This window comes from Rhinatrema bivittatum, chromosome 2 (assembly GCF_901001135.1).
Source record: "Rhinatrema bivittatum chromosome 2, aRhiBiv1.1, whole genome shotgun sequence".
In the NCBI taxonomy this organism is placed as follows: Eukaryota; Metazoa; Chordata; class Amphibia; order Gymnophiona; family Rhinatrematidae; genus Rhinatrema; species Rhinatrema bivittatum.
The window spans coordinates 734,896,633-734,915,329 of NC_042616.1; the positions used below are offsets into that span (position 1 = coordinate 734,896,633).

At 44.5% G+C, this 18,697-nt stretch overlaps 1 protein-coding gene across 14 annotated transcripts in view; it reads left to right on the forward strand.

The window, feature by feature from the left end:
• The window catches only part of LOC115085632 (uncharacterized protein C8orf76 homolog), a 112,095-nt gene that overhangs the window by 3,037 nt on the left and 90,361 nt on the right, over nucleotides 1-18,697 (forward strand). For 4 of the 14 annotated variants that reach the window (XR_003854917.1, XR_003854918.1, XR_003854922.1 and 1 more), the window contains exon 2: nucleotides 17,825-18,100. The exons of 5 other annotated variants lie outside the window; for them this stretch is intronic. Coding sequence is in view for 3 of the 9 variants with exons in the window: in XM_029591891.1 (XP_029447751.1) it covers nucleotides 17,928-17,993 (66 nt within the window). In the remaining 6 variants the exon portion in view is untranslated. The remainder of the gene's footprint in view (nucleotides 1-17,824; nucleotides 18,101-18,697) is intronic. 5 more of the 14 variants (XR_003854919.1, XM_029591891.1, XM_029591890.1 and 2 more) reach the window with 3 other exon arrangements.

An 18,697-nucleotide genomic window follows, 5' to 3' on the forward strand; every position in this document is an offset into this window, starting at 1 on the left:
CGGGCAATGATGAAGTTGTATCTGTTGCCTGAGGACACGCTTAAGCTACTGGCGCTCCCAAAGGTGGACACTGTTGGTATCTGCAGTCACTAAGAAGACTACCATCCCTGTGGCTGGTTCAGCGGCACTGAAGGATATGCAGGACAGAAAGTTGGAAATTCATCTCAAGAAGATATTTGAGGTTTCTGCTGTGTGCAGTAGCTTTCTGCAGAGGGCCAGCTTATGATGGGTTCAGCAATTGCAGGCTACAAGAATGGTATTTGCGTCCGAGTCTAAGTAGGCAGACTGTCAGGAGATGGCAGCAGCAGCTTATGTTGCTGATGCCTTGTATGATCGCATCAGAATTTCTTTGAGAATTATGATGTCTGCAGTCTCGGCCAGACATCTCCTTTGGTTAAGGAACTGATCGGCAGTTGTTTGGTCTAAGTCTCGATTAGGAGCATTACCTTTCAAGGGAAAGCTTCTGTTTGGAGAGGACTTGGAGGAGCTTGTGAAACGTCTCAGTGAGACCAAAGGGCATAGGCTCCCAGAAGATAAGCCAAAAGGGAGCAAGATTTCCTTTGCGGGGTGATCTTGTTTTTAGCCGAATAGAAGGTTTCGTCAGAGTGGGCCCTCAGCAGGAGCCCAGAGACAAGGAGCTGGCAGGCAACAATCCTGGAACCAGTCCTTTCGAGGGGACAGAAAGCCAGGCAGAGAGGGTCTCGGCCAGGTTTCTGGCGAAGCTAAGTCCTCACAATGAAGTGAGATAGGTCCACTCCGCTATTCCTCCTATTGAAGGATGCCTAATTCTGTTTTACGAGGAGTGGGCCAAGGTCACAACAAACCAGTGGGTCCTCAGCATAAGACATGGTTACACGTTAGCATTTTCTTGTCCTCTGTGAGACTTGTTCATCATGTCACTCAGCAAGAGGAAGGTGGTCCAGGATACTGTGAATTGATTACAAAAGTTGGGGGCCATAACTCCCGTGCCTATGGGAGAACAACGAACAGGGAGCTACACCATATTTCGTCATGCCAAAAAAGGAAGGATCCTTCCGTCCAATTTTGGATTTGAAGAAGGTGAATGTGGCCCTCAGGGTTCTGCATTTTTGCATGGAAACTGTGTTCTGTCATTACGGCAGTGTGCAAAGGAGAGTTTCTGGCTTTGCTGGATTTAAGCAAGGCATACTTCCACATAGCAATCCGCCCAAATCACAAACGGTTCCTGCAGTTCATGATCCTTGGAAGGCATTTTCAGTTTTGTGTCCTGCCTTTCGGTCTGGCGACAGCTCCATGTACGTTTCCCAAGACGATGGTTGTGGCAGCAGCGCTCAGGAAAAAGGGAATTTTAGTTCAATATCTGGATGACTGGCTCATTCGGGCGAAAATCAGAAGCCCTATGCAGTCAAGGTGTCTCAAGTCTTGCAGCAGTTGAGGTCCCTAGGCTGGGTGATGAATCTGGTGAAAAGTCAGCTCGCTCCATCCCAGGTTCTGGAGTTTTTGGGAGCACGCTTCGACACCAGGTTAGGAAAGGTTTTTCTTACTGAGGGTCGCATTCTCAAGCTGCAGAAGCAGGTGCACAGGCTATTGGATATGGCAGTGCCCAGGGTCTGGGACTTCCTTCAGGTATTGGGATCCAGGGGCTCAATGTTGGAGCTGGTTCCTTGAGCCTTTGCACAAATGAGACCTCTTCAGTGGTCTTTTCTTTCCTGCTGGGATCCTTTGTCAGAACAGTTTCATCTTCTGCTGTCCCTCCTGGAGCCTCCCAGGTCCAGTCTTTCATGGTGGCTTGGTCGGGATCATCTATGTTGTGGAGTGGACTTAGAGGTTCTGGACTGGGTGGTAGTTACCAGTCTTTACAGCTAGGGGGCGGTGTGCCAGTCAGTCAGCCCAGGAGCAATGGTCCAAGGAAGAGGCGTCCTGGTCTATCAATCGTTTGGAGATTAGGGCAGTGCATTTCGCATTGCTTGCCTTTCTGCCTGTGTTGCATGGTCACCCGGTATGCATCTTGTCGGACAACGCAACCACTGTAGCTTATATCAACCGACAAGGGGAAACCAGGAGTTGGGTGGTGGCCCAGGAGGCTCAGGAGCTGTTTTTCTGGGCAGAGCAGCACCTAGCATTTTTAGCAGCATCTCACATAGCTGGGGTGGGCAACATTCAAGCGGATTTTCTCAGTCTTCAGAAGCTGGACCCCCGGAGAGTGGGCGTTGTTGGAGGAGGTAATGACTCTGCTGTGTTCCCTATCTGGACTTGATGACGTCTCAAAAGAATGCCAAGGCACCCCGCTTTTTCAGTCACAGAAGAGATCATGAGGCAGAAGGGAATTGATGCCTTAGTCCTACCTTTGCCCCGGGGGATTCTTCTTTACATGTTCTCCCCTTGGCTGCTGGTGGGAAAAGTAATAAGATGGATAGAAAGTCATCCTGGAAGGTGATCCTGATAGCACCAGAGTGGCCATGGCAATCTGGTTTGCGGTCTTAATCAACCTGGCGGTAGACAATCCATTGTGACTTGTTCACTTGCCAAACCTCCTTCGGCAGGGTCCAATATTTTCGGATCAGGTGGATCACTTTTGTCTCATGGCGTGGCTTGTGAGAGGAGGTGTTTGAGGGAGAAATGATATCCAGAGGATGTAATTTCCACTTTATTGCAAGCTAGGAAGACTTCCACTTACTATCCTAATGTGAGGATCTGGAGAGTCTTTGAGTCCTGGTGTATGGGTCAGGGAGTAAGACCTACTCAGGCCTCAGTAGCTTATATCTTGGCTTTTCTGCAGATAGGTTTGGTGAAGGACTTGGCCTTTAACTCTCTCAAAGTGCAGGTTGCGGTCTTGGACTGTCTTCGTTTCAAGATACATGGAATGTCTTTGGCTGCACACCCGGATGTGGTTCACTTCCTTCTTGGGGCAAAACATTTGCTTCCTCCAGTGCGGAAAATACATCCCTCATGAAATCTTAACCTGTTCTGAAAGGAATGTGTGTAGCTCCTTTTGGGCCTCTAAGGAAGGCAACTGTGAAGGACCTCACTTTGAAGGTGTTTTTTCTGGTAGCAATCTGTTCAGCCAGAAGAATTTTGGAGCTACAGGCTTTGTCATGCAAGGAGCCCTTTTTGAAGATCTCGGATTCCAGGATCTCCTTACAAATGGTGCCCTCCTTTCCCCCGAAAGCGTTCCATCTGAGTCAGATGGTAGAGCTTCTGGTTTTCCCAGATTTGGACACGTCAACTCCTCACGTTAGGGAACTGAGATGTCTAGATGTGAAGCGGGCTTTGTTGTGTAACCTCAAGGTCACTGATAGCTTTAGGGTGTCTTACCATCTCTTTGTGCTATGGAGTGGACCTAAGAAGCAGCAGACGGCCTCAAGACCACGGTAGCTAGTTGGTTGAAGGAGGCAATAAGTTCAGCTTATATCTGTAAGGGGTATTTTTTCCCGGAGGAATTGAGGGCTCACTCAGCTCAGGTGACTTCATGGGCAGAGTACCAGCAGGTGTCGCCGCAAGAAGTTTTCAAGTGGATACTTGGAAGTCGTTGCACACTTTCACCAGACATTATCGTTTGGATATCCAGGCCCCAGAGGCCATGGGCTTCAGTGAGAGTAATCTTTGAGTGGGACTCTCGCAGTCCCACCCTAATTAGGGAAGTTTGGGTACATCCCAGGAGTCTGGTTCCTGGAATACCACGGATAGGTCCAGAGTCCACCCTGCTTGAGGGGGAGAGTCCACTTGTATTTCTGTCATTTCTATTGTATATAGGCTGCAGAACTGCTCAGGATTTCAAGTTTGTTCTTCTGGTTTGGAGTTGCGAAAAAGATTTGTTCCAGGGTGGGGTTTTGCTTTTTCTCCTGCTTATTGTGGGAGGTTATTTTCTATTTCATAAGGATTGTTATGGGATGAATCTCGACTTGGGTACAGGTCAATACCAAGGGACTGCAGGTGGCACACCAGGTTATATAATTATACATCATATGTATTTCCTCATTAAATCAACTTGATTCTTTATTACAACCTTCATTAAAAAAACATACATCACATTCCCTAAATTATACCACTCACACCACACATTCATGCCTCTAAACAATACATATTAAATATACATTAAAACCTCCTCTTAACCCCATATATATTACATGCATTGAATACTATTTTTTCTAACACAATTTAAACATTCCCACCCAATTACATATTTTCAAGACCACTCAATTATTTGTGTTGACTTATTTTTCACAAATTTTTCTCCCAGTACTCCGATTTTCAACTTCTTTTTTCAATTCTCAACTTTTCTTCACATGATTTTCTCTCAATTCTCCCTTCACTCGGTATTCTCTCAATTCTCCCGACAGGAAGCTCCTGTTTCACCCATCAGTTTCTTCAGGGGATTAACCTTATAATTGTTCTTCAATATTTCATCACATGGAGAACATTCAACTATTCTGTATCACCAAACACTTCTTATTTATGGTACTGTCTTTCCAATCCTATTATTTCAAAAAATTCCTTAAATGAAACTCAAATATTCCTTTTACCCTCTATCATAAACAATTCCATAAATACCTTCACCATATTATAATAAAGTTTAATTTAACACACCCTAATCTAAGCCAAGAAGCCTGGCACAAGGAGTACCCCAAGGATCTTCTCTTTCCTCAACTCTGTTTAATATTTATCTAATACCACTCTATCGACTACTGTCAAAACTGGGCTTTCCACATTTCATTTATGCAGATGATGTGCAGATCCTCATACCTGTAAACAGTTCTTTAGCTAATGCTCTGAATACCTGGAACACCACCCTCACTGAAATAAAAAAACTACTCACTGACAACATTTTGGCCATTAACACCAACAAAACTGAGCTACTCATCATCTCACCGCCAAACAACCCTGCAATGAATACAACATCCCTATCCCAAGTCTGCCCATCCATTGCACAGCAAGTCCGCAGCCTTGGCATTATCATTGACAACTAGAGATGTGAATCGTGTCCTCGATCGTCTTAACGATCGATTTCGGCTGGGAGGGGGAGGGAATCGTATTGTTGCCGTTTGGGTGTGTAAACTATCGTGAAAATCGTTAAAATCGTGAGCCGACACACTAAAACCCCCTAAAACCCACCCCGACCCTTTAAATTAAATCCCCCACCCTCCCGAATCCCCCCCCCCCCCAAATGCTTTAAATAACCTGGGGATCCAGCGGTGGTCCAGAACGGCGGCGGTCCGGAACGGCCCCCTCAATTGAATCCTGTTGTCTTCAGCCGGCGCCATTTTGCAAAATGGCCGCCGCAAAATGGCGGCGGCCATAGACAAAAACGATTCGACGCAGGAGGTCGTTCCGGACCCCCGCTGGACTTTTGGCAAGTCTTGTGGGGGTCAGGAGGCCCCCCCAAGTTGGCCAAAAGTTCCTGGGAGTCCAGCGGGGTTCAGGAAGCGATTTCTTGCCGCAAATCGTTTTCCGTACGGAAAATGGCGCCGGCAGGAGATCGACTGCAGGAGGTCGTTCAGCGGGGGTTCCGGACCGCCGCTGAACGACCTCCTGCAGTCGATCTCCTGCCGGCGCCATTTTCCGTACGGAAAACGATTCGCGGCAAGAAATCGCTTCCTGAACCCCGCTGGACTCCCAGGAACTTTTGGCCAACTTGGGGGGGCCTCCTGACCCCCACAAGACTTGCCAAAAGTCCAGCGGGGGTCCGGAACGACCTCCTGCGTCGAATCGTTTTTGTCTATGGCCGCCGCCATTTTGCGGCGGCCATTTTGCAAAATGGCGCCGGCTGAAGACAACAGGATTCAATTGAGGGGGCCGTTCCGGACCGCCGCCGTTCTGGACCACTGCTGGATCCCCAGGTTATTTAAAGCATTGGGGGGGGATTTAATTTAAAGGGTCGGGGGTGGGTTTTAGGGGGTTTTAGTGTGCCGGTTTTCCTGCCCTCCCCCTTCCCCCGATTTACGATTTTTTAACGATAAATCGGGGGAATTGGTATTGTATCGTGGCCCTAACGATTTTTGACGATTTAAAATATATCGGACGATATTTTAAATCGTCAAAAAACGATTCACAACCCTATTGACAACCATTTTACGTTAAATTCATCAATTCCAGTTAAAAATGGATTCTTCAAGCTTCATACTCTAAAACGAATAAAACCTCGCATACATCCGTATGACTTCCGCACAGTACTACAATCTACAATCCTGTCAAAGATCGACTACTGCAACTCATTACTATTAGGCTTACCAAAAAATACGTTACAACCATTACAAATGCTACAAAACGCAGCTGCCCGCATACTCACCAACGCTCATCGCCACGACCACATCACTCCTGCACTTCAGTCCCTACACTGGCTTCCCGTTGCTTCCAGGATTATATACAAATCCATTACGCTAATACACAAGGCCATTCATAACCAAAACATGCAATGGTTTTCTGAACACCTATATTTCAATAAGACAAACCGACCAACAAGAACCCAACACCTGTCCAAACTGCGGACACCTTCTCCTAAACTTACCAAACATGTATCGATAAAGGAACGTTCAATCATCATTGCAGGAACCACAATATGGAACAGTATGCCCACTGAATTGCGCCAGGAACCTTGCCACAGAAAATTTAAACAAAACCTAAAAACCTGGCTGTTCAAAAAAGCATATCCAGGACTGACTTGACCTTCTACCGGCCGCTCACTTCACTGTTAACCTCCCACCTGTTTCCCCCTCCCCCCCCCCTCCCAATCCTGTCCGGCTCTTACTCCCTAGAAAAGCTCTCCACGGTATTTTTGCCTATATGTATATCAAATTTTCGGTATATCATGTTACATATAAGTCAATGATATCTATTTGATTAAAAAAAAAAAAATGGTTCTAGTTGCTAAGATTGTTAAGCTTTCTGCATGTACTGCTCCGTTTAATATCTTATTGTAAAGCCTGTTGCTGAATTAGTTTGCTGTAAACCGAGGTGATGTGCTGTACATGCCACGGTATATAAAAATCTCTAAATAAATAAATATTACCAAACTCTCTTAAATAATTTAAACCTTTTTATACTACTAAAAAGACAATTCTACTAGTCACCTATTTCCAACATCACCACACTCACCTTCCTTCCAGCTGCCAGAGTGGACCTTTTCATTCATTCATCTTCATTTTTTCAGTAGTGCACCTAACTAGTCTGAGAGAGATTATATGCCAGTGTCAGTGAAACTTTCTCTGTCTTCATCTGCTGGAAGGGAGGCAAAACCCAGGAGTCCGGACTGATCCGTGGTATTCCAGGAATGAAAATTAGCAGGTAAGAACCAATTTTCCTTTGTGCTTGTTTGTGATACCCTGATGTAGGCAGATGCTGAAACACACAGACCATTTTGGTGATGAAGTCGGATTGGGTTGAGTTTCTTAGCAGCTCCCTTGAGAGAGATTGACTACCTGGCCAGCTGCTCTGTATGACATTCCTTGGATGTTGGGATGCATCCTCTGAAGCATTGATAGTTTATGAATTTCAGAAGTTGCTTTGGATGTTTTGCACCAATTTGGGGGCCTTTGTTTGAAGCCTGCCTCATTTGAATTTAAAAAAATTAAAAACTGCAAAGATGGTTAAACTGTGGAGTTGATTGATCCTCAGATGACTTCCCTATTTGTTATAATCCGTAAATTATTGTACTCTGTTTAGGTTTAGTTATCTTTGTTTCACACTGCTAGCAGCACTGCTTGGTGGTTTCGGTTTGGTGGTACCTTTGTGGCTTTCTTTAGTTTTATTCCCTAGTGGTCTGCTATCAAATAAATAACCTTCAACAAATTTGGTTTTCTCTAGAACCATAATTGTTACTTGCCTGTTGCATCATGCCTACTCTCACACTCATAGACTCTTTCATTGAAGTACAGACACATACACTTTTTTTTTTCTCCTTATTTCACTTAGACGCCATAGCTCTCTTCTTATAGCTCCACAAGAAATATGTCTGTATGGTTACATCAGAGATGGGCAAACTAAGGCCCACCAGCCAAAAGGAGGACACCTTTCTTCTGGCCCCATGTGTTTTAGTCTGCAGCGCTTCTCATCTTTTCAAGTTCTTGCGGCTACTCTTGGAGGAAGGCACAGAGATGAACGAGGATGAGTGGGGTGCGTGTCAGTGAAGACTGGCATGCGAGCACAAAAACCCGAGTGGGACCGAGCAGGATGGCAGTAAGCAGCAACAATCTGGAATCTCAATATCTTGCTTTTCTCCTGCTACTCTGTAATATTTCAGCCAGCCACAGGAAGGTCCCGCGAACGGCTGCACCTCCCCATCAACGCTGCTAGGATCTCTTCGTGGCAAGGACACTGCCATCACACTCTGGGCCCATCTCGCCATGCCGTCCCCTAGGCATGCACACGTGCATTTGTCCTGGTCTCCTAGGCCCCATAGCGGGAAAACTCTGATGGCGCGCTCTGATGACATTAGTACAGCTGGATATCTAAACCCCAGCTGCAATCTAGCCCATTGCCTCAGCGACAGGTCCTCCTGCTCCTGCAATGCATGTTGCTATTGCTGTCTGTACTTGCCTTGCCTCATCTCCTTGTCATTGCCCTGTGTTGCCTTGTTTGTCCCTGCCATGTCTTAGTCCCCTGTTCTTGTCCATCTGTCTATCTCTGCTTGACTTCTGGTATTGTCTCTGATTACTCTCCTTCTGCTTGACTCTGATTACTCTCCTGTGCTAATCAGATTAGCGAAAGGAAGAGTAGAGGACTGGGAGGCAGAGTAGAGTGGGGGCTCTCCACAGCTTGCTGCAGTCCCCATTGGACAAATGATGGGCAGTTGCGAATTTCCTTTGATGCCACATCTTTGGCCATTGCAAGCAAACATTAGAAGGGTAACAGAGGTTATTTATTTATTTTTACTGCTGGGAGACAGGAAATGTTTTTGATCTACTTGCTGCCCCCTACCTTCCCCCCCCCCTGCTATCTGCTACCCTAGGTACAGGAACACCCTCCACTCCCACCCAGCCCTTGGTGCAGGCAAGCGCAAGTCATGTGGCCCCTATATAAAAAAAAAAAAAAAAAGTTTGCTCCCACCTGGGTTACATGCAGGCTATGTGCTGCAAGTATTGGTCTCTAATGATTTCCTTCATGTTAACACCAAGGAATTTAAACTTGTAAAGAAAAAGTAAATTCAGACAAAAATAACAAACGTGTTCAAAGACAATAGTACATAGATGCTATAGTTGCATCAGAAATGGAAATCATTCTTTCAGGCGGATGATTTCCGAACCTTATTACAAGCTCTATTGGTTTCCAGGCTTGACTAGTACAATGCTGTTTATTTCTATCTTCTATTTTCACCATTAAAGGCACTGCAGGTAGTTCAGAATGTGGTGGCAGATGTCTTGGTAGGCACAAGTTGCAATGACCCATACTATCCATATTAATATTGCTTAATTAGAATTTATTTATTTATTTTACATCTTTTCTATACCGTCGCTAAGTAATATACCATCGCAACAGTTTACATGTAGGCACATAAATTAATGTAAGTGGGTGCCACAAAAGGTTCAGTTACAATAAATCGTTAAAGACAATCACTTGTTTAGTGAAGTAGGTCATGACCAGGTGTACCTGTAAGGTACTGTTCACGGGCAAAAAATCATATGTATAGTATTTACAATTACGTTTGTGAGGTAGAGTTCATAGATTATTGAGATGCGCATTCTTAGAATAGTGCTGTGTGCTGGTGTTCTTCTACCTATTCCTGTATATTTTCATTCTCATTCTCCAGTTTCTTTTTAAAATGCTTGTTTAAAAAGCCATGTTTTTAAACTTTTCTTAAAGTTATTTTTTTTTTAATTCTTTATTTATGCAGTTTTAATATAATTTACAGAATAAACTCCGATTTTTCACATCATTGGAAAGAATTGAAACAGAATTCAAATAAGGAAATTAAATATTTTACAATCACATTTTTTCTTTCATCATCTTCCCTCCGTTTATCATATTTAAACAATTCAAGCAGTAATATGTGAGATCCAAGATATACAGGAACAATTACAACAAAGTATATTTAAAAATCAAAATATTAGGAGGAGGATGCTTCATTCACATCATTCCCGAGACTTAGGTTACACTCCCCACATTTCTATGGCTATCTATAAATGATCGTAAATGATCTGGTTCGTAGAAAATATAGCGGTTATTATTCAGACTTAGTACGCATTTGCAAGGATATCTAATAGTTACTTTACCACCTATCAATCTTGCCTCCTGACACATTTCAAGCATCTTTTTTCTCCTGATTTGCGTTGTTTTTGTAATGTCCGGAAAAGTCCAAACCTTTTGCCCGTAGAATAGTTTCTCCCTATTACTCAAAAATGATTTTAAAATCATATCTCTATCCATCAAGAATACAAAGGAGACAAACTGTTTCACACGACTCAACTTGCTCCTCTGCGGATGTTTCAAGAAATGCTGTTAAATTATTGCCAGGGTTCACAGGCGGATTATCCAATTTGGTTTTTTAATAAAGTAAATATTTGCCAATGTTGGAAACATTTCAGGAGAAACTTGAAGGACTTCTACCAAATATTTCTTAAATTGGTCTCTCAATGGGATCATCCTCACTTGTGGAAAATTTAAAACCCTTAGGTTCAACTTCCTTTGCATATTTTCAAGGTTTTCAAGTTTCCTAGAGTTATCCAAATCTGATTTCACAAGGTTTAATTGTACCTCTTGTATCCCTTCAAATTTAGTTTCCAATTCTTGAAGTTTTACTTCATGCCTTGCTACCACTGGCTCAATCTTTTCAATGCTTTCCTGATTTTTCATCAAGGTCTGTGTTAACGATGAAATCGCTTTTTCTAGTGTAACCAGTGCACTCCAAACCGTCTCTAATGTTATTACTGGTAGTTTAACCAATTTTTGAATGTGGCTTGTGCCTACCTTTAATTCCTCGACAAACCTCTGAAATTTGCTCAATTTCGTTGGTTGAGTCCCCATCCTCCGTCGGGTTGAAGCCGGCAGCACTCTGTTCTCCATCTGCCTGTCTCTCGCTTCTGCTTAATGTGCTCTGCTGTTCCTCCATTACTGCAGTGCTAGCCTCGATTACACTCGCGGCAAACAATCCTCTCCCCGCCTCCGTTGCCGCACCCTTCTCCAGCAGCAGCTGTTGGGCAGAGCAGCCCGGGTCCTGGATGTTGCCTCGGGTCGGAGGAGAGGGCGTCTCGGGCGCTCCAGGACTCAACGACGCTTGTATGTCCTGGGATGAATCCGCGTGTTCCCCGCTCAACACCCCTGCAGACTCGCCTGGAGTAGAAGCAGCTGCCGGAGCAAAGAAGCCCACAATCATTGGTTGGGAAGGCGTCATCACGGCAGGCACCGAGGAATCCTGCCGGATCCTGCCTTTCCTCTTGGTATGTGGCATGAATAATTCGAGGTAGGTATGCTGACTTGCAGAGCCAACTCTGTTGCGACCTCTCCCTTAGCCGCCATCTTGGATCCCATCAAACGTTTCTTAAAGGTTTTGAGATCTCTTTGCAATCTGATCTCTGGAGGCATTGTGTTCCAAAGTGTGGGGCCTGCTAAAGATAAGGCCCTTTCTCTCACTTGGGTTAGTCTCGCAGTTTTTACTGAGGGAATGGTTAAGAGTGCTTTATTTGCTGATTGAAGGTTTCTGTGTGGGACGTGCCCTCGTAATGCTGTGTTTAGCCAGTTCAATTTTTCATCATGTATTAGTTTATGTATGGTACATAGGGCGTGTGACGTCACGCCTTGAGCACCAAATTGCACGCACAGGCTGAATGCACGCAGGAGAAGTGGTCGCAGCTGGAGCGATCGTGTCAGAGGGCCCGTGCAGGCATCCATCTTCGCCAGCGGGGCCGCTTTCACCGCCGGCTGCTCCCGGGAGGCAGGGGGCAGCCCCCAGGACGCAGGGGAGCCGCGGTGCATCTCCGGAGGAGGGCTGCAAGAGTAAGTTACACTTCACATGTTGCTTTTCTCCTTTTCTCCTTTTTCGCTTTCGTTGCTTCGGGAGTAGGGTAGAGAGGACTGGCAATCCCGAGCGTAGGAGAACCGTCTACTTCCTGGTACCTGTCATTTCAAATGTCATTTGAAATGACAGGTACCAGCGCACCCAGGTTACTGTATAGGTGCTGTATAGCGCTCTATAAAGTAAAATGGATTGCACGGGCCTAACCCTTCTCGGACGATTCTTGGACGCGGCTTGCATTTGCAAGCTATTTAAATACAGTATCGAGTGGTAGGTGAGCCGGACTGTGCGTGCGGCAAACGCGGGTGCGCCCGGCACTAACGCAGCTCTTCCTACTGCTCCTTACTGTATCGGCCTGAGTGTTAGCCCGCGTTTGGCCATGCGTTTTCGACGCGCTATTTTTACCCCTTATACAGTAAGGGGTAATAGCACGTCGAAAACGTGCGGCCAACTCCGCCCCCCCCCCCCCCCCCCCCCCCGAAACTAATAGCGCCCGCAACATACAAATGCATGTTGATGGCCCTATTAGTTATTCCCACATAATACAGAAAGTAACGCCTGCCAGCACCGGGAAAGTGTACAGAAAAGCAGAAAAAACTGACGGTATTATGTCGGAGTCACCACAATTAAAAAAAAAATTAAAAATTAAAAAAAAAAATGTTTAAATCAGCCGGCGGCCCGCAGGTTGAATGACGGACCCTCAATTATGCCGGCGTCCGTTTTCACGACCCATGGCTGTCAGCGGGTTTGAGAACTGACGCCGGTAAAATTTGAGCATCGGCTGTCAAACCTGCTGACAGCCACCGCTCCTGTCAAAAAGGAGGCGCTAGGGATGCACTAGTGTCTCTAGCGCCTCCTTTTACCGTGGGCCCTCATTTGCATATTCGATCGCACACCCAGGAGAGTGGGCGCTTGCCTTGGAGCGCCGGCTCTCCCGTGAATTTTACTGTATCAGCCCGTATGTATTTCCACCCTGGCCCCTGATGCGAAGGACACTGAAGAGAATAGAAGATCTCCATCCATGATAATTCTGAAAGTTCCGGACTAATCAAGGACACCAAGGTATGTGGATTTGATAAGGCTGCTTGTGTGAACCCCAGGGGGCACGATGCCCAATTCTAATGGAAGACTCTCTCCATTTTGTCTTACTGCCTGGCCCTTGAAAGAGCACACCTGCATAGGAAGGACTGCTCCCCCGCATGAAAAACATCTATTTCCCTAGCTTATATCGGCATTTAGCACCTGTTTTGAGAACTTCTGCTAAATTTGAATGATTTTCCCCCTAGAAAGAAGACATTGCATGCATTTTAGATTTTATCTAGAAAGGTCTGGACAAAGCATTATGTCTTAGCTCCTTAAAAGTACAAATAGCAACCTATCCTGCTACAGAGGTCCAGTCAAGAGCTTGCAGGTATCCGCACACCAGGACATAGTTCATCTTCTTAGAGAGGCTAAATATTTTCGACTCCCTTGTAGGCCAGTGGTCCCAGAATGAGACCTCAGTTTGGTTCTTAAGGCCCTAATGGGACCCCTCCTTCAAACCAATAAGATAAGCATCCCTAAAATATTTCTCCCTAAAAGATTGCTTTTGGTGGCCTTCTATTTGGCTAAATATATCTTGGAGATACAAGCCCTGCCTTACAGGGATCCTACTTCATCTATACACTGGATTCTGTCACCTTCCAGCTGGTCCCCTCTTCTTTTGCCCAAATGATGTCCCTTCTGGCTTTTAAGGATGACAAAGTATGAAATAAAAACTCCAAACTTCATCAATTGGACATCTGACACATACTCTTAAGGTAACAAAATAAAACAATCCCTTTCTGGAAGACTTACAGGCTATTCATACTACATAGAGGTCCATGGAAGGGAGAAGCAGTCTCCAAGCTGACAATAGCTAGATCAGTGGTTCCCAACCTTGTCCTGGGGACTCCCCAGCCAGTCGGGTCTTCAGGATATCCACAATTAATATGCATGAGAGAAAATTTGCATGCACTGCCTCCATAACATGCAAATTTTCTCTCATGCATATTCATTGTGGATATCCTGAAAACCTGACTGGCTGGGGGGGACCCCAGGACAAGGTTGGGAACCACTGAGCTAGATGGATCAAAGACGCAATTGCCTCAGCTTACATGCATACAAACAAGTATTGGCCATACTCTGTGCCCATTCCACCAGAGCCCATGATGCATCATGCTGCAGCAGGAAGAAAGTTAATAAAACGGAAAATGTCATAATGCCTCAGAATTGCTCCATGGTGAGACCGTACCTTGAGTACTGTGTACAATTGTGGTCGCCACATCTCAAAAAAGATATAGTGGTGATGGAGAAGGCACAGAGAAGGGCTACCAAAATGATAAAGGGAAAGGAACAGTTCCCCTATGAGGAAAGACTAAAGAGGTTAGGACTTTTCAGCTTGGAGAAGAGACGGCTGAGGAGGGAAATGATAGAGGTGTTTAAAATCATGAGAGGTCTAGAATGGGTAAATGTGAATCAGTTATTTATTCTTTCGGATAATAGAAGGACTAGGGGGCACTCCATGAAGTTAGCATGTGGCACATTTAAAACCAATTGGAGAAAGTTCTTTTTCACTCAACGCACAATTAAACTCTGGAATTTGTTGCCAGAGGATGTGGTTAGTGCAGTTAGTATAGCTGTGTTTAAAAAAGGATTGGATGAGTTCTTGGAGGAGAAGTCCATTACCTGCTATTAATTAAGTTGATGTAGAAAATACTAAATAGCCACTGCTATTACTAGCAACAGTAACATGGAATAGTCTTAGTTTTTGGGTACTTGGCAGGTTCTTATGGCCTGGATTGGCCACTGTTGGAGACAGGATGCTGGGCTTGATGGACCCTTGGTCTGACCCAGTTTGGCATGCTATGTTCTGTTTGCATCTGGGAGCCTTAAAAACCCAAATGTAATTACTCCTGCCCAGGGCTGAACTAGGGGAGGCACATGAGGTCCCGGGTAAATCAACTTGGGCAGGACTCCCTGAGATTGAAGAGCAAGGGATGGGTGCTGTGGGATGCAGCAGCTAGCACTCTGCCCCCTCCTTCCCCTGCTCCCATCCGCAATTCCCAGCCAGCATCTCAAGCCTCCCAGGCAACTGTTTGCCTCCTTTGCCTTCTAGACCGCAAGGGCCGATGACCCTCTTCTTCTGCATGGGCTGATATGCCGCTGATAACACCACAACCCATATGCGCAGGACCTCTCCTGCCCCGCTCCCTCTCATACCTCCCCCCACCACCACCACCACATAGGGCAGCCCTGCTGCTGACTCAGACTGGAATATCTCCTGGAGGCCCCTGCTGTAGATCCTAGTATAGTCTATGGGGCATGATTTTGATACTTTAACTTATCTAAAATAGTCCATGGTGCTTTACTCTTTCAAATCGCAAAATGCAACACGACAAAACGGTCAAATCTAAATTTCATATAGAGACCATCATAAAAAGGAGCTTTGCGAATCAACAAGGCGTTGTGATTTTTGTCTGCAATCGCTTGTAACTTCACTGAATTCATGTAGCGTTTTCCACTCCAAGCTTTTATCACAACGCCTTGTTGATTCGCAAAGCTCCTTTGTGTGATGGTCTCTATATGAAATTTACATTTGCTCGTTTTGTTGGTTACTGATTCCTGCATTGCTTTATGGGATAGATACACCAATCTTTCCAAATGCTCACTAGAACCTGTGTTATAGTTTACTCTTTCAAATACTATCATATGGAAATCTGAAACCTTTTGCTAATTAAAAAAAACCAAACAAACAGACTACTTTCTCCCCTGACAAATGGCTTTAAAAGGGACATGCCATTTTTCCCATGGTGGATCCACTGCACTCAGGTTTCAAAAATGGTGTTTACCTTCCTGTCAGGATAACTACAGGTCAAACCTTCACTTACCTTTTCTCAATGTTCACATCCTTTCTACTTTATCTCTCATTCGCCCTTTCGCCACGCCGTCTATTCATGCTCCCACACTTTCCCATATGTTCACCGCTAACGTTCTGAAGCGTTACCCACAGATTGCAGGGGCGCTGCTTCCCTTCCACAGGGTGTACCTGAAAACACACCTACAGTTTATAGCACTAACACTGCTAAAAACCTATGAACTCAGTGGCTCTCAGTAGTGATGCACAGAACCAACTTCACCACTCACATCGTTCAGCTCACACACAGCACTGCATTTTCTTGGGCCTACAGAAACACAACTGCTGAGCAGTATTTCAGCTTACATGGGTGTAGTTATATCAGCTATAGTCTCGTACAGCTGCTGAGGAGCATATGCATGTGCCCTCCTTTCATGTGGTCCCAGTGATGTCCTTCTGAAGGGGAGCTCTTGACACCCTCCTGTATAATGCTTGCGTGAGTTGTCGGGGGATCCAGGCATCCTTTTTCATTTGAGCAGCCTTTATGTGGACAGGACAGCTCTTGAGTCATTTCAGATAAGTTAGAGTGGATGAATGGAAGGTGCTTTGGTTTGGTGCTCTAGTTCTGTTACTGTGGTCCATCATGCAGAGTAACTTCTACAGCACAGGAATTCATTTTCTGAAGGGAGCATACGGGTTTCCTCTTGAGTTTATTTCATGATACCGTTTCTCCCATTGTTTCTCATGGTGTGAGGAAGTGATTCAGAGCATGTTTAAATCAGGCAGGCCAATGAATTTATTTATTTATTTATTTATTTTATTATTTTCTATACCGGCTTTCACGACCAGAGGTTGCATCAAGTCGGTTTACATTTAACAAGTTGTGCATTGAACATAGAACTAGAGGTATTGAACTGGTGCGGAAAATAATAGTTACAATGAACGGGGAAGTTAACAACTGGGATAGGAGGAAAAGAGAGAGGGACAGGAATATTTACATAGTAAAAATGCATTTACAGTTAATATTTACATAGTATGCTATAATGGACATAATATACATACATAGTAATATAATATACATACATACATAGTAATATAATATACATACATAGTATGCTATAATGGAGTTTGGGCAAGTGTTTTTAGCTTCTGCCTACATTTAGCATACTCAAAGTACTTCCCTTGCTGTATTCCTGATGCTGCTGATGTGAGGAAAGCAACTTTGCTTGGCCCAAAAGGGATGAAGCTCATCCAAATTGTAAAGAAGCTGGAAATGCGTTATGCATTACAGAGTGGAGGCAGCTCTAAACATTCATATAAATAGGGTTTATTTGACTTCTTTGATGTCTGAGTAGGGGGTCGGAATATGGAATTATTTACTGTGTGGATATTAAAAAAAAAAAAGCAATCTACAAATCTAAGATGTAATGTAATGTACATGACCTTTCTTCTATCTTTTTCAGTGATAGGGCATGCAATATTTTTATTCACCTGACTCTGCAAATAGCTTTTTTGCCATACATAGTACAAGGTCCTGAATTGGAGGGCATGACAGAGCAATAGAAGATGTGGGGTGATGTTAAATAGTCAAGGTCTGGAAATCTGGATGAAAGAAAGGAAAGCTGAGCACAGACAGAACACAACATAGCTGCCACCTTTCCTATCAAAGAGGGCACCTGATGAGAATGAACTGGGGTGAATACGGCCTACTGAATATTATGAAATAAAGATATAAAAATAAATTATCACTTCTAAAAGGGAAAACGGAGTAACCCGTTGCTCTTTGCAATCAGCTGTAGAAGGTAACTGGGAATAGCATTGAATGCATCAGGAATGCATTTAAAAGATAAGGAACTTATCCAAGCCCTATTCTCTTATAGAGGAGTTTTGCCTGCTGAGAAAAATGAGCTTGGCCAATATGATTTGGGGGGCTGTTTATAGAGTATCTAATCCCAGGCATGAATTTTAGTCCCAGAATTTCAGTATTGATTTTTTTGAATTTTTTTTTTTTTTTTAAATAATCTTAGGATCCCAGGATTAAAGAAACCTAATATATTCTGGTGACAATTCTTTCTTGGACTGTGCTGCACAGATGCTGCAGGACAGCCATTTTCCTGTGCTGAGCCGCTGATGCACAACGGGCAGAAACCAGCACAAGTTCAGCTGGCCATCCGCAGTAGGAAGCCACCACAGAGGGTGAGACGGTCATTTCTCTGTTTCTGAGGAGCAATTCAATGCAGCTATGCAGAAAAGCATGAATAATACAACTAACTACAAGTTCAACAGTACAGCAGGAACATCAGGTGATTTATGACAAAGGCTGCACTTGCAGTAATCTTTGACTTTCTCTAAAAAAGACATTATTTTATTTAGATTTTCAAAAGTAGCCAAAACATACATAACTAATAACTAACCATAACAAAAATAAGTGTACAGCACTTACATTCTTCTCAATAACTGAAACGAACAAGACATTTACAGAGAACATAAATCAGCATTTTACCCAGGGATATTGGATGTCTCTTCTCCCCCCCCCCCCCCCATATTCAGCCAGTACACAAATGTGACCCCATTTTATCACTTGAAAATTCACAGAGAACGACCAAATTAGCAGGGGTGTCCCCCTCCAAACAATCATTCCTCCTCAACTTCCCCTGCACTTCGGTTGATCCCCCTCCAGTGGGCCTCCTCTCTTAACCTTCACTCCCAACCCATACCCTCCAACCCTTTTCACATTCTCCCAGATGATCTTCTCTCACCCCAAGCCCTTCTTATAACCCCTAACTGATCTTGTCATTCCTTCTCTCACTTCCTCCCCTCTCACCCCAACCTCTTCTTACATCCCCCAGTTGATTTTCTATCATTCCCCCTCCACAGCCAATCCTGCTGCATCTTATCCA